Source organism: Colias croceus, chromosome 24 (assembly GCF_905220415.1).
Source record: "Colias croceus chromosome 24, ilColCroc2.1".
In the NCBI taxonomy this organism is placed as follows: Eukaryota; Metazoa; Arthropoda; class Insecta; order Lepidoptera; family Pieridae; genus Colias; species Colias croceus.
Window position 1 is genome coordinate 3,763,551 of NC_059560.1, and position 17,041 is coordinate 3,780,591.

General features: G+C 31.0%; 1 protein-coding gene across 6 annotated transcripts in view; it reads left to right on the plus strand.

Moving 5' to 3' along the window:
• LOC123702927 (sodium/bile acid cotransporter-like) overlaps window positions 1-16,174 on the plus strand; it is a 49,060-nt gene extending 32,886 nt beyond the window's left edge. For 4 of the 6 annotated variants that reach the window (XM_045650780.1, XM_045650781.1, XM_045650782.1 and 1 more), the window contains exons 4-11: window positions 5,919-6,049; window positions 8,180-8,299; window positions 8,841-9,015; window positions 9,660-9,922; window positions 10,414-10,600; window positions 11,390-11,465; window positions 13,069-13,079; window positions 14,708-16,174. In XM_045650780.1, coding sequence (XP_045506736.1) covers window positions 5,919-6,049; window positions 8,180-8,299; window positions 8,841-9,015; window positions 9,660-9,922; window positions 10,414-10,600; window positions 11,390-11,465; window positions 13,069-13,079; window positions 14,708-14,820 — 1,076 coding nt within the window. In that variant the 3' untranslated portion in view covers window positions 14,821-16,174. The remainder of the gene's footprint in view (window positions 1-5,918; window positions 6,050-8,179; window positions 8,300-8,840; window positions 9,016-9,659; window positions 9,923-10,413; window positions 10,601-11,389; window positions 11,466-13,068; window positions 13,080-14,707) is intronic. The other 2 variants (XM_045650779.1, XM_045650783.1) reach the window with 2 other exon arrangements.
• Window positions 16,175-17,041: the final 867 nt, after the last annotated feature.

A 17,041-nucleotide genomic window follows, 5' to 3' on the forward strand; every position in this document is an offset into this window, starting at 1 on the left:
TCACAACACGAGATACATTTATAAACAAAGGAAAACCAAAAAGAAATAAAAAGAAAAATAATTAAATAAAAATAATCTTATTCCTAAGAACTGTAATGTGGCAGTGAGTGACCTGATAAATGGAGCCAACTCAGTATATGATGGCAATGTGATTAATACCTTACCACCACTGATTTTCAGTGACCCCAAGTGACTATTGGAGTTTCAGTCTATGATAATTTAACATGAGTATATTATGTGAAAGATATATTTCTATTAATATGATAGATACTAATAAATAAATACATCAGTTAAAACATGTAATATAGGTAGCTGGTAGATATAATATCAGTATGTAATTATGTATATACTTAATGTAAATAAATAAAATGAAATTATGTATATGTTACCGGAAATGTATGAAATCAAGGAATTGTATACAAATCCTAGTGGTTTAAGGACGCTGTCACAAATCTGCGTTACTCAAATTTAGGTATCTAACGTCGCCACGTGGTTCGCGGGAACATCACGCTCACGTAGACATAGCGCATTCCATTTTATAGACCATCTTCATACTTGATATTATTTTTAATTTATTACGAATTTTAAAAATTCATTTTTATACTTTTATTAGTAACTAGGTAGGTACAATTATTGTGATAAGTATGTTAGTAACTAACTTTAAAAAAAGTGTGTGTTTTACAAAACCTCTAGGAATTGTATGCAATATCTAGAAGCTTTTTAAGAAATGTTTAAAATATGTACTTTTTTAAGAATTATCATACATATTATTATGTTACCGGCAATGTAATAAATCCCGCATTGTATACAATTCTTAGAAAATATGTATGTTATTCCGAGTTACGGTCCGAATTAAATAAATTAGATTCGTCACATTACCTAGGAAATCTGAACTTTTCCTAAGGAGCAAACACATATTTTGCAAATGTGGATGGTTTTTGGGGAAGCTATTACCCGAGGTCAAAACTAAAATCCAAGATGGCGCCGACGAAAATTTTACATCTTTTCGTCATGGGTGTCATTTTCATGGTTTTTGGGGTAGCTATTAATCAATATGAGGTCAAAACTAAAATCCAAGATGGCTCCGACGAAAAATTTGACATTTTTTCGTCATGGGTGTCATTTTCATGGTTTTTGGGGTAGCTATTAACGAATATGAGGTCAAAACTATAATCCAAGATGGCGCTGATGAAAATTTGACTTTTTTTCGTGATGGGTGTCATTTTCATGGTTTTTGGGGTAGCTATTAACGAATATGAGGTCAAAACTAAAATCCAAGATGGCGCCGACAAAAAATTTACATCTTTTCGTCATGGGTGTCATTTTCATGGTTTTTGGGGTAGCTATTAAACAATATGAGGTCAAAATTAAAATCCAAGATGGCGCCGACGAAAATTTTACATGTTTTCGTCATGGGTGTCTTTTTCAAGGTTTTTGGGGTAGCTATTAAGTATTAACCAATATGAGGTCAGAACTAAAATCCAAGATGACGCCAACGACGATTCCTAAACATTTATTTCAATGCTCTTTAAGATTATTTCTCTCTCTCTCTCTCGTAGTATATAAGAATTCGACTATACAGGGTGTCCCACTATCGGTATACTAAGTGCTAAGGGACTTGTAGTTTTGCATACACTAATCACGTAAAAATACTTAAACAACAAAATTACATCAAAAAAATTTTGCTAAATTTTTCCTGAAAATCCATGTTTTCTTCTCTAACTTCGTGCAGCCGGCATATACCGTTTCGCTAATGTGATTATTTTGTCTATGAAAACATAATTAAACGATAGCTCACGTGCGGGTGACAAAGTTGGGCGGGTTGCATTTACGGGGTGTACACAAAGAGTTTTATGAATTAATCTAATTGAAAAAAAAGATACACCTGGCATTTTATCAGTATTTTTTACGTACTTAGCGTATGCAAAGCTATAACCTATACAGAGTGTGAGTGGGACAGTCTTAAAAATAATTTAAAAGAGATACATCATTTAAAGAGACACACCTAAAACCACAAAAATGACACCCATGACGAAAATATGTCAAATTTTTCGTCGGCGCCATCTTGGATTTTAGTTTTGACCTCATATTGGTTAATAGCTACCCCAAAAACCATGAAAATGACACCCATGACGAAAAGATGTAAAATTTTCGTCGGCGCCATTTTGGATTTCAGTTTTGACCTCATATTCGTTAATAGCTACCCCAAAAACCATGAAAATGACACCCATGACGAAAAGATGTAAAAGTTTCGTCGGCGCCATCTTGGATTATAATGTTGACCTCATATTCGTTAATAGATACCCCAATAACCATGAAAATGACACCCATGACGAAAATATGTAAAATTTTCGTCGGCGCCATCTTGGATTTTCATTTTGACCTCATATTGTTTAATAGCTACCCCAAAAACCATGAAAATGACACCCATGACGAAAAGATGTAAATTTTTTGTCGGCGCCATCTTGGATTTTAGTTTTGACCTCATATTCGTTAATAGCTACCCCAAAAACCATGAAAATGACACCCATGACGAAAAGATGTAAAATTTTCGTCGGCGCCATTTTGGAGTTTTTGTAATATGCCGAAATTCGTCTTTTTCAAAAATTCTACAAAAAGACGGTCGCGAGCCGACGGAGCCCCACGAAGTGGGGCTCCTATTTCTGTATAGTTTTAAAAAACACGAACCTAACTTAACCCACCCCCTTATCCAAACCAAAAAATTCTGATTACGAATTTTTGGCATATTACAAAATGCCGGCCGTTTGTAATTCGGCGGATTATACAATCCGATTGCGACATACATACCCCTCGTCCCGCGTACCTTCCAATATCTTAGATGTTTTACATTTCCGATTGTTAGTTAGGAAATGTATAGATTTCCTAGGAAATGTGTACTATAAAATGATTTATTTCACACATTTCCGTGCGATTTTAGGAATTACATACATTTCCTAGGAATTTTATACAATGACGGATTACATACATTTCCGTTAACATATACAATGTTTATAATTATAATGATAAATAGGCAGAAAATAAATGTCTATATAATGTTATGTTATATTATAACCAGTAAATAAAATAAATATTTAATTAAAGTTTATGTGTAAACTGTAATTCGATACAAATGCACTAAGGGTTAGAACAGGATTTTAAAATATGTTTCCGGTATTGGAAACGAAAATTATTAATATTTGTCAAACTGGTTAATGGTGGTGGAATGTTGTTCCAACACAGTGGCATTGTATCGAAAGCTACCCTTGAAAGCTGCTGAGTGGTGCTTGGGTATGGACAGTTTACAGTTTGCAGACCTGGCTAGGTAGTTTAAGGCACTTCGTTCACCTACCCATAAGAAGCTACAGCAAATGTGATGCTTCCTTGTGGATTAAGTTTATCTACAGATCACCCATATTTGCCAATCTCGCTTCACCTAATGGCCTTGTCTGTTCAAGCCGAAATGAATTAATTACCTACTGCAAAAATTAAATAATTTAGATTACCTGGAAAGGACAAGGAAAATAAACTTTAAACAAGTGTTCGACCGATTATTTACCAAGTAGGTAAATAAATTAATGACAAGACAAGGTAATCAATTAATGCTAATAATTTCCTAAAGAAAACATTTTTTTCAAAATTTTCACATAAGGGGCCATCCATAAAGTACGTCACACTAATTTCATGAGTTTTTGAGCCCCCCCCCCCCCCGTCCCTGTCACAGGTGGTCACATTTCTAAGACCCCCCCATCCCTAGTGTGACGTCACATGTTTCGCAATTTAACATCGAAAAATTATTAAATTAAAACAGCAGTTTCAAAATAGTTGGATTTCCATTTAAATTAAGTACTTTTTTTATGAAATCAACATGGACTAATCCAAGGAAAAGTTACATTTGGGTTCGCATTTTTTAGAGGACGCAATTTTATTTTTTTGATGTGTAGTGTCAGTGTGAAGCTATCGCTAAGTTTGTGGGATCGCCACCCTTGAACCGCGGCCGCCATCTTGAAAATAGCGGTTGATATGGTTTTTATGATATATCTCATAAACTATTTATCTGATAAAAAAAACATTGTAAGCATTATTTGTTGCAAATTAAATTCTCTACAACTTTAGTCCAGTAATTTTTTATCGTAGAACTATAAATAAAAAAATTATAAGCGAAAATGTTCAGAAATTAGAGATATTTATATTTTTCGATAATTTTTTTTTATCATTTTAGGAAGAAATTATATCAGACAATTTTTTTAGATTGTTTTTCGAGGAACAATTTTTATTTACAATATTTTTTAATTACGTCAGTAGCTAGGTTTTACACATCCAAAAAATAAAATTGCGTCCTCTAAAAAACTTAAGATTTGGCCTAAAAAATGTAACATTTCAATGGACTAAATATCAAATATTTGAAACATAATATAACAAAAAAATAACTAATGAATAAATATAAATTGTCAACAAAACAATTTAAAACGTATTGCCCTAAAGATAGAGTTGGACATATTTTTTAGTTTAATTTATATTTCAAATTACGCGATTAGTACCTGTAGATTTTGAAATGTGATGTCACGAAACTTAGGACCCCTCCCACCCCTTGTCACACCATGTCACACTTTACCTACTGCAAAAATTAAATAATTTAGATTACCTGGAAAGGACAAGGAAAATAAACTTTAAACAAGTGTTCGACCGATTATTTACCAAGTAGGTAAATAAATTAATGACAAGACAAGGTAATCAATTAATGCTAATAATTTCCTAAAGAAAACATTTTTTTCAAAATTTTCACATATTATAGGTACTTAACTAGGTACTAGACTCAAAAGTTTATGATAAGTCAATGAATGATAAATAGAATATGTTTAAGTAAAATGAAGTAGTTTATTTTACAATAAATTAATCTTATAAATTACCAACTTTCATTCTGCGGCTATAGGCCGCTACAGGAACGCAGTTTGTAATAATTAATAACGGCTTTAACCCATTTACAATATTTTTATAGGTGGCAAAGGCAATGAGACTATGTATTAAAAACGTAGTATATTATTATTAGTCTGTGGTCTGTGTTATTATTATTAGTCTGTGTTAAAAACGTGAAAAGTAACGTAAAAAGTCTGTAGTGCCATCTATTATTCGTTTAGCATCGCCAAATCGGAGGAGAATAACTTGTTTATAGTAGTTTCATGAGATGGCGTTGTTTTGAATATAAACTTTTCTGTAAAATTAGTTAAAATCGAGCGAAAATGAAATTAAATAGGTAGGTTCCATTTAAAAAAGTATGTAAAAAATTATAAAAAGCAATGAAATTGCAATTAAATCTAATTTTATTTTTTGCTGGTTAAAATGATACACTTAGCGGCATCTATTGGTAGTCGGATGGCATTAATCCTGTTTTGTATGTAATGAACCAGACATGCTAATATGTATCTAGTAATAACGTAAACGCGGAAGTTTGTAAGTATGTGTGGATTTATGGATGTTTGTTACTCTTTGACGTAAAAACTACTGAACAGACTTGCATGAAACTTTACAGGAATATAGGTTATGCAATAGCTATAGAGACTAATACTTGATTTTGCACGCATGTTCATCCGCGGGTAAAAACGGACAACTAGTATTAATAAGAACTGTTTTATTTTTAATTTTATTATTATTTAACTTCTAGATTTTCGCCCGCAACTTCGCCAGCTCAGTCAAAGGAAACCCCGCATTGTTCCTTTTCCTTTGAGATTTTCGGGATAAAAACTATCCTATGTATTAATCCAAAATACCTTCCATGTGTGTACAAAATTTCATGAAAATCAGTTCTGCAGTTTTTGCGTGAAGGAGGAACATACAAACTTTCGCATTTATTTTATAATATTAGAAGGACTTAGTAGAAATTGCTTAAACACCTTTAATAATAGTATTGTATCTATTAATAGGTAGAACAGAGATAGTGATAGAAGCGAAAAGAGAGAAGCAGAGTTACCCAGCAAATGGTACGATGCCGGTGATCGTGGTGCGGCCGTCGAGGGTTATAGACAAACTGTTTACCACCAGTGTTGCTGTATTTGTAAGTATATATCTTGATATTTATTTATATATACCTAGTAAATTTAAATTAGGCATACAATTGGGACTTGGGGGATAAACCTCAAACACAGACACATTTTTCAAGAATTTGAGAAATAACATTTTCTTATACATAATAATATATTTTAATTTACAATGATAAAAAAGTGACAGAAAGTTAGTGTAAAAATTAATACGGTACAAATCAGTAGTCTATATTATTTTACGACTAATAAATACATAGTCATTATACAAACTATATTATGTACGAGGAAATGACTCAATCTAGAGTATGTATTAGCAATGCTAATGGACTCAATACATAGATTTTTATTGCACAGAAAACTTTTTTTTAATAACGATTAATTATGCAATAACTAAGGACTCAATCAAAACCAGTATGTATAGTGAGGAAGTCAAAAAACACAACATTGTTTTGATTCGTGTCAAACCAATGTACGCATATTATATTTTGCTATTCGTACAACCCATGCAAAGAACGGGTTATTTTTTATTTCTTTTTAATTTTATTTTTTTCTCTCAATTTTGGCGCGTGCTTTTTGTAAACCGATACTAAGTTGTGTGACGGGATTTTATATTTAAATTTAAAAGGTCAAGGCAATAATTGTTGCAAAGTGAATGAATTTATTTAAATCTTAAACAAAAAATATACAATAATTATTTAATTTGGCGGTACGCCGCGCCGCGCCAGACCCATTAGTGTAGTGTTCTAATCATAAAATTTGATGCGATGCGCTTGATAAAATTCGCATAGATTATAAATGACCAATTAAATTGTTAATAGAGTTATAAAAAACTTTAATGATCACATTTTGTTTTTCATAAAATTTTAATAGTACCTAGTATAGCTGTCATTTGTTTCCGAGTTCAATTACTTTTGATATCATCGATAAAATAAATGTGTTGTGGATATGTTTCGCTGATTAACAAAAAGCTTATAAATTAGCCTCTCATCTTGGATTTATTAAAAATTCACCAGAAACAAATAGTACTTAAAATACCAAGGCACATTTAACATTACAAAACAGTTAAAATGTATTTATTTACAAAAATTAGTCGCGTAACGAGTTATTCGCACATAATTCATAATCCATAACCTAACCCAATCTCATGTGAATGATATACGAATGACCACGTGGTTACTTGTATTGTTAGCATGTGACGTCATCACTAATGTTTAGGTTTCACATGGGTGAGATTCACTTTCAAATTCGTCACAAGTCACAAGTCAGTCCAAATTGTATGGACTGTCTAACGTAGACATACCTTACAATTTGGACTGACTTGTTTTAATTAATCTAATTAGTTACCTAATTACACACATTTTCAAAAACTACATTTTCTTTCAATATTAATACTTATCAATTTATTGGCATTAAATTCCATAAACTGTCTCGTTCTAGATGTATAGAAAAAAACGTTATTTAAAATACATTATTATTCTGAAATAAATATTATATATTCTGAAATAAATATATATTATAAAATGGCTTTTAAAACTGTTAACATAATATTGAATGAAAAATATAAGTAGGTATATTGATTTGTGGAACTAGTGGAACATAGTTTAATTAGTATTACAGTTTTCCTTATTTGTATGCAATATTCTAATGGGTACATTCCCAGATTAATTATTAATAATACAAATATGTAATTGAAGCAATACAAGTTTAAAGGTTATAACTTCAATTAATCTAGTATTTTATCTTATCTAATCTTCCAAAAGGACACAACAATTTTCATCAATGCACTCTATTTACTATTGCCTGAGAATATTTAGCTATTTCTTGAATACAAAGTACCTAATATTTCAATTTTAAGCCCCTTGAATTTTTATTTTTTTGAAGTTATACTTCTTTTGGCGCGATGGAGAAAAATGATGAGAGTGAATTTTTACGATGCGCGCGCACACCGACACCTAAATTTAACAGCGTGAAGTTAGTTCTAGTTGGTATGAAAATTGATAACTATGTTCAAGTTGTATAATTCTAGTATTTTTTTTCCATGCGCCAAAGAAGTATAACTTTTAACGCGTGTACATAAGTACACACACTCTTTTTTATTTAAGTATATAATGTTTATAAAGTTCACCATAATAATTTTATTCCAGGTATCGTTAATCTTCATAAACTTCGGTTGTGCGATGCACTGGCCTACCGTAAAGGAGGTGTTGCTAAAACCCGTGGGCCCGATCATTGGAATGTGTGGACAGTTTCTGTTCATGCCATTGGTTAGTATACTATATACTGTTAAATAAATGCATGTATAGGGTTGTTTCACATTGTCTGTAATAGGTGAATTTAATATTGTATTCTTTAGGGTGTTTGGTTGTTCTCCAGTTTGTGTGAAATGGTGTTTATGATAATGTTGAATCGAGTATTTGTTAAGTTATTGACTGTTTTTACTTCTATTCCTATTTGAATGTGTATACTTACTGTTACTGCTGATACTATGTATATTGTGACAAAATGCTGACAAAATGATACACTATTGAATTGAATCCCACTTCTGATTGCCTTTCAACTAAAATATTTTCTTATTAAAAGCCCTTCTTAGCCCATTTTGTATTTCTATATGTATCTACTAAGTTAAGTGTAACCATGAGTGGCACTTTTTGTATTTTAGTGTTTTTTTTACGTGAAACTTCTTTAGGTGTATTGAAAGTAATTCAAGATTAATTTCAAGGCGACGATTTTGGTATCTTTGAATCTCGCCAAAGAAGTTTCACTTCTGTCACGTGTGCTCGTGTTAATAACACTAATAATTTTCAGATATCCTTCGCTTTGGGTTATCTAATATTCCCGGAATCGCCTGCTATGCGTTTGGGCATGTTTTGTGTAGGAGTGTCGCCCGCGGGAGGGGCTTCTAACATATGGACCTTTATTTTGGGAGGCAATCTCAATTTGTCACTCGCTATGACGTCTATATGCACTTTGGCGTCTTTTGGTAAGTGTGATGGTTACATATTAAAATTAATGTAAGTATGCTACTTAGTAGGATTATTAAGGGCCGATTTTACAATGCTTGGATAAAACTTATCCGTCCAATAAAGTATTACACGATAATATTAAAATGTCATGTAAACTGTCAAATACGGGCAATTAGAATACATTTTTAAAATGGTAGTTTTATATATTATTCAAAGAATAAGTTTTAACCAAGCTGTTTAATTGAAAAATCTGCCCTAAATGTTTAAAAGGTTATTAGTAGGTCATTTAGGATGTCATAAAGTATTAAAAGGTCATTTAGGATGTAAATGACTTTGTTTGTACAGTGTTGATTGGAATATTCTAGTAATTTTAATATGATGAGATGTTGAGACTTGCAAAGTTACAAGTAAATGAATGCTGTTTGTAAACTGAGAAATTTCTTTTCTATTAAATATTTTGGTCGTATTGAAGAACTACTAAATATTGAGGTAGATACATACTTAAAAATTGGATATACATACTTAGAACTGGACTTACTACACCTTTTTAGACTGTATTTTGACGTTATTAAAAGCTTGAAATAATTCGTTTAACCTTTACTTTATGTTTTTTTTTTTGTTTTTTATTTTCAATTTATTTATCATATTATTTCTTTTTCAGCGTTCATGCCGGCCTGGCTATTTTCGCTCGGTCAAATAGTATTCGCAAACGCGAACATTGTAGTACCATACCCTCGTATAGCGACGTTCGTGGTAGGGCTGATAGTGCCCTTGTCTATAGGGCTGGCGATGCAAAGGTTTACACCTAGGGCTGCCACATTCATGGTGCGGATTTTAAAGGGCTTTTCGACTACCCTACTGTTGTTCGTGATTGTGTTCGCTATTGTGACGAATTTGTATATTTTCGAACTGTTTACTTGGCAGGTGAGGATGTTTTCCGTTGTTTAATGCATGGTATAAGCTAATATGAAGTGTAATAAGATATGTTACATATATTTGAGAAATAAATGAGCTATTCTGAGTTTTTGGAAGAAGAGTGCAAATTGCTTTTCCATTTAAATTTTTTTCACTTAAATTTACTTTGGATTCAAATAAAGTTTTTTTTTTATATAATACAATCCTGTAATTAAATAAATCCCGTCTTTTACAACATAACTTATCATCTTTTCACTGCTTTTTTTTTCATTGTTATAATAGCTAAAAATTCCAGCGAATACGTCCCTATCCCTAAAATTTTTTTATGGGGAACTTCTTAAGCCGTGTTGAGAGTAAAATTTCAAGGTAGCGTCATGGCAATACCATCTCGTCATGGAGTAAAGCGGTACCTTTGAATTTTGCTTAAGAAGTTTCACTTCTGACACGACCGTGTGCTCGGCACACACGCTCTTTTTTAACTATCTGTAATCTATTTCCAGATAATCATAGCCGGTATGGGTATACCCTGGCTAGGTTATGTCCTAGGTTATCTAGTAGCTGTAGCCTGCAGACAGAACCATCCAGATGCGTTGGCTATATCCATAGAAACAGGCATACAGAATACGGGCATTGCGATATTCTTGTTACGATATGCTCTGCCGCAGCCTGAGGCTGATTTAACTACTGGTAAATATATAAAAAATAATAATTTATATATTCATTTACATGTACATCCTACACTTAAGTATATCCTACTAATATTATAAATGCGAAAGTTTATGAAGATGTGTGTGTGTTTGTTTGTTACTCTTTCACGCAAATACTACTGAACCGATTACAATGTAAGCACACACATAGAGGGTAACTTGGATTAACACATAGGATAGGTTTCATCCCGGAAATCCCACGGGAATGGGAACTATGCGGGTTTTTCTTTGAAAACGCGGGCGAAGCCGCGGGCGAAAACTGGTCTAGATTATCATTACTCTTTTAGATTATCATTACTCTCGTCGCAAATCAACGATGTAAAATGAATAAAAAATATAATACAATTTAGATTTATGCTATTACTAGCTTATCGCCCGCGGCTTCGCCCGCTTTCTCTAAAACGATTTGAGATTTAGACTACCCTATCTCTCAAGTTGGATCGAACTGCACATGGTGTGCGAATTTTATTATAATCGGTTAAGTGGTTTAGGAGTCCATTGAGGACAAACATTGTGACACGAGATTTATATATATTAAGATAAGTATGGCATGTTTATAATAAAAGTTATTATAGTTGGATAATTTTGCAAATCATTCATACACGTGCGTAAAAATAAACACGCTTCATTGACTGTGTTTAGAAAACATAAGAGCGTGTTTAAAAAGGACGTTCGTCTATCGTTTAAAATATTATACGCTAAATACTTCACAAGTTTAATACATTTTTACACAAAAAATGTCTTAATAATATTATTTTTCCTATTTCAGTGGTTCCTGTATCAGTGGCCATCATGACGCCGATACCTATGACGCTCATCTATATATATCAGAAATTAAAGAGTTGGTACGTATATAAACAATTATATAATAAATTTGTCTGCGTTTTTGTGTAACGCTTGTGTATTTTGAGTTTGCGTTTCATATATTTTACGGGATTATATATCTAAAAATTATGTCAATGGTAATAAGCTAATAAACCTCGTGACGTCACATGTCAAAAAATATAAAATGTCTAGTGTCTGTCTGTGTATATTCAAAAGATGTGACGTCACGGATTCCTTGTGTGATTTGTTGATAGCTTTAGGAGCTATTTAATAATGGAAATTTTAACAAATTAACGAGAAAAAAAGGATGAAAACTATTCTTTGATTCATTGATTTTTGCCTATTTGATTTACTTGAGGTATGTTCTGAAAATGGAATCATGTATTGGGATATTTTATGTTTGAAGCATTTTGAATGAAATAAGCAAATTGTTTGAATGTTTTGTGGGCGAATGTGACGTGTTACATTAAGAGGGCCTTTTATAATATATGGGGGATAAAGACTGTATGTGTGTTTACCGTGGGATAAAATTATAAATTTTAAATGTTTAATTTTGATTGGGATGTTCAAGTGAAGTCAATCACAATACTCAAATAAAACGAATATTCATTAATATTCTTAATGAATTGTTTGTCAAAAGAAATTAACCTTTAAGATTCAACATAATATTTGAGTTTGATGTGGATAATATCAATATCAACTCTATGAGCAACCTGAATTAAAGGGGTTTGAAACTTTTTGTATGGACGCTGGCATATCGACCCGCCGCCATTTTGTTTTTTTTTGCAAAATCGCGGCGCACGATTAAAGTGGTATGTATGGATAGAAGACACATAGACGAACAAAAAATGTCTCATAACATAAAGCGTCACATTACCGAGATATTTGGAGGTAAATATTCACTTATGAGTACGACAAACACTAAAAATTGACTTATTACGTGTCTATATGCATGATATTATCACCAAATAATCACTCCCAGGTAGATTATTATTATTACAGGAAGAAAGTAGGTATTCATTACATTACTTACATTTTTATGTAATGTATGTATGTTTTTATGTAATGAATCTACCTACTTTCTTCCAATAAACTGTTATTTACCTCCAAATATCTCGGTAATGTGACGCTTTAGGGTACTATGTTATGAGACATTTTTTTTCGTCTATGTGTCCTCTATCCATACATACCACTTTAATCGTGCGCCGTGATTTTGAAAAAAAATCAAAATGGCGGCGGGTTTGATATGCCAGAAAGTTTCAATGCCCTTTTTGTGTTATTTGAGTATACAAGATTGTTGCCTCTATTTTGGGGAAATATTTTGATGACAATTTAGTAATTTTTAAATTATTCAAATGGGATACGATCATAGGGTAAAAATGTTTTATTGAGATACATTAATATCAATACTGGACAAAAAAGTGTTTCATTTATATTTAAGAAAACGAAAATTATTCCATTCCAATGTATGCATGTAAATGTTATTACCCTATAGTCATATTAAAAAAAACCCTAACTTGAAAACTTTTCAAAATTATATGAAAATTAAAGAATGAATTTACACTAAATGTGGGTTTCTGTTGTCCACATGTTGTCCATGCAACCATCATTTACGGTGTTCAGTAGTTCGGAAGGTATGCGTACATATACATACGAAAAATTTGTGGTGGCGGGGCTTATATTGCAACCTATTCCAATTTCAATATTAGATCGACTTTTGATTTTAGATAAAAATTTAAAATAATTAAGAACTTTTATTCATTACATATTTAGTGAAAATATAGATGTTAAAAGCATAATCTGTGTAAATAAAGACTGGCATTTTAAACTTATGAGATTAAAATTCTAGATATTTATCATAAGTTATGTTCAAAAAATGTTATAGAAAATTGACATTTAACTAACAGATATTAAAGTATATTTTTGCTTGAAAATTATGATTAGGTTGCATGCACTTTTTAATAATGCACGTTTTTACTTTTTACTAACTAACATCATTGTGTTGTGTTTTTTATGTGTGTGTGCTTTTGGAACGCAATTTAATGTTGGTGAACAATAACAATACAATATAGTGTACATACGTTAAACAACTTAACTGGACTTACAAACGCGCTCAAGAAATTGTCCGAGCTAAAACTCTGCCTACGCGTCTATTATGCAAAGTTTGTAATGAGCGTATTTAGTGGACTTTGAACATTACTGCTACGAAATAAGGTGTTAATTTGAATGAAAGTTTCAGACATTTTTTGACGATTTTTTAATTTGCGATTGTAAGTCCAGTTTTTTATACGTCCATCAGGTGGTTGTTATGCTTGACGAATTAACATGTGTTTTTATTTGCTTGTATAATTAACAATGATAGTATTATTTTTTTACTACCGTATTATTTAAGATTAATAAGATGTGTCGATAACACTTCTTAGTTTAGATTATGGCTAACATAATAAATATATTGACTATCTTATTGTTATCTAACCCACGTGTTTGCAAATACGTAGTGCATTCTCTTATAAGATTTGAAATATGCAAAAGTTGCATGATTATTATTGTTCACAAATAGCACAGTTTCTGGTGAATATGGTAATAACTTTGGTTGAATTTCAAAAGAAAAGAAGGGATATAATGTCAGGTATAGCGTTGTGAAATTATGTAAATCACAGGATACATACCTTTCCCTAATTGGTTTAGCAAATGAGTGTACGTGAAGATTTTGTTAAAGTAAAAGATTCAAATTTATTTATTTATTTATTTATTTACATCACATAGAACTTACTATCATTACAGGATTCTAACCTAATTCGACAGTGTTCTTTTATAAATTAACAAAAAAATAGCTGAAAAATTAGCTCTTAAAAAATTGCAAATAAATAGCTTTTAACCCATTGACCACCGAGCGGCCCAATGAGACCGAGACACAATAGATTTTCTATTGTGTCTGTGATTCCGGGGGCTGATGGGTTGATAAGATATCTGATAGATTTTTGATTGCAGAACTGTTCAAACAGTTCCACTTTTCAAAGTTTAAACATTATATAAATTATTGTGCCAAGTATGTACATTGTACAAGGTATCGATTTTATAATGAGCAATTTGGTTACGGGATGATTTCAAACCATTTAACGCACAACACAATAATAGGAAAAGGTTTTTAGAAATAAATATAATATTCAAACTTAGCTAGTCATTTATCAGGTTAAGGGATATTGCATGCCTTTTGCAAATAAATAAAAAAGGTTTTTTTCAAATAAATATTGTTTTACAGTATGCGAAGACGAAATGAGCACAAAAAAATCATCGAAGATAGTTCACCAGTATCAGAAGGACCAAACGCCAGCTTCGATGGAACCGTTGATGTCACAAAATAAAGAGGTTTAATATTAAGCTTTAATCGTAATGAAATAAGATCGAATTTCCTATATCTCATGTCTTCAATCGGCCTAACTCGCAATATTTTTATAACATTGTATTTTGAACTCTAATGCCTTTGATAGAAGTGTTATTTTGACTTGAACGTTTTGAAGCGTAAATGTATTTCGAAGCTTTAAATGAGAAATATTTATATTTGTTATTATACCAGTGAGTATATAACATGATGATTTATTATTAGTGTGTTAAATCGAAACTCAACACGATTGTAACGCATTCAATAATAAAGTTATAACGGACAGAAAGAAATACATTTATATTCACATAAAACTTTTAAGGTTAATATAAACTGCCTTAAATTATGTTTCCTATTTGTTGATAACACAGAAAATATATTTCTTGTATTAAAAGACGCAACTCAACACGACTTAAATACACTGGAAAATGTGTTTTGTGTTATTTAGAAAATTCGAGTCAGTTTATATTAATAATTTACAGATATAAAGAAAAAAAGGCTTTATTCTTATGTATATAAGTCACAACTCAACACGACTTATATACAATGCATAAAGATATCTTTAGTCACTGACATTTTGTACCAACAGGGCTAAAATAAAACTGCCTTTATGATGCTTCTAGTGTAGATTTACACAGAGAAGAGAATTTATTTATTATAGAAAGTTTAGAAGTCGCAACTCAACACGGCTTTAAAACACTTGTCAATTACAATTTAAATATTTATCACTGGAAAGCCTATGTAAAAACGCCTTAAATAGATGAAAATCGAATAGAGAAAAGAAAGAAGAGGAAAGTTATAATAACTTCCGTCGTCTGTTTAGTGTAGGTCGATACTCAACACGGCTTCTAAACACTTGACAAGCAATATATGAGATGGTTATTGTTCAAAGGTGTTTCGAATAACCAATTTTAAACCACAAACAGGGCTTATAGTGAAAATTCGAGACAATACGAAATAATTTTATGTGCTTAGAAGTCGCAACTCAACACGACTTCAATGCACTTATAACGGTTTTTGGAAAAGTGATAACGTCTAATATATGAACTCAATGAATATTAGATTTATCAATTGTGTTACAAAGTCGCAACTCAACCCGGCTTAAATGCAATACTTGATAAATCATTTTGTATGATTTTTTTAAAGACCGTGTGTCTTGGTGACCAAAAAGAAATTTTTAGTGTTCCTGCAACATTAGAAAAAGTCCCATTTTCAGTGTCTATTCTACTTAGCACGGAAAAATCATCATTATTATTCGTTCATTAAAAAGTTGATACTCAACACGACTTTTTATGCACGACATATTTCAAAATTATAAGGCCAGTGTGAAACCGCCTTAATGCCTCGCATGTTTAAAAATAATAAAAGACAATATTGATTCTGGAATAAATCCTCTTTTCTGTGTAAACTATAGACTAGCAATATTAATAGATAAAAAATGTATGCATTTAACAGAATTATATATGATAAATGCATTTACATATTTGTATAAACCAAATCTTTTTGATTTTATTTAAAATATATACATTTATATAAAATATTTATTCAGATACTAAAAAAATAAAATAGGTGGCCAAAATAATTATTAAGTAGTAAACCTTCAATTTATTCATATCACCAATTTTTATATTAATATTACCTTTTGGCGTTTTAATATAATACTATATTGATTTTGAGAAGGAAATTTAACATGAATTAAACCTTTTAGGGTTACCACTTATCACTATCAAACTATTCCACCTATTTATACTTCTTTACATTATTAATATAAGATCTTACTACTTATATTCTTTTCGCTTATACCTTATTAATTTTATTTTTCTATATATTATGTTAACAAATCTTAATTGGCTTCAGGAAGAGGGTTGGTCATCATCATCATAGGTGAAGAAACTTCATCAACAATATTATATTTTTCTTTTTTCATAAATATAGGGTGTTTTTAAGAATCAATAAACCATTAATTATTGCAAATAATAATGTTTGAAACTTTTATTAATAGTTGCTAAGTTTATTAATTCAGGAACACTCTGTATAATTTTAAATACTTTTCGTACCTATGTATTGTTATGTTTTCTTGTATACAATCTTTGTATATTATTTATTATATATTGCATGATATATTACTTTATTTAAAACCATAAGAGTGAAGCTCTTTTGGTGCTCATTTATATGTATTTAAATATTTTTGTTCAAACGGTGTGTGAGTCATTG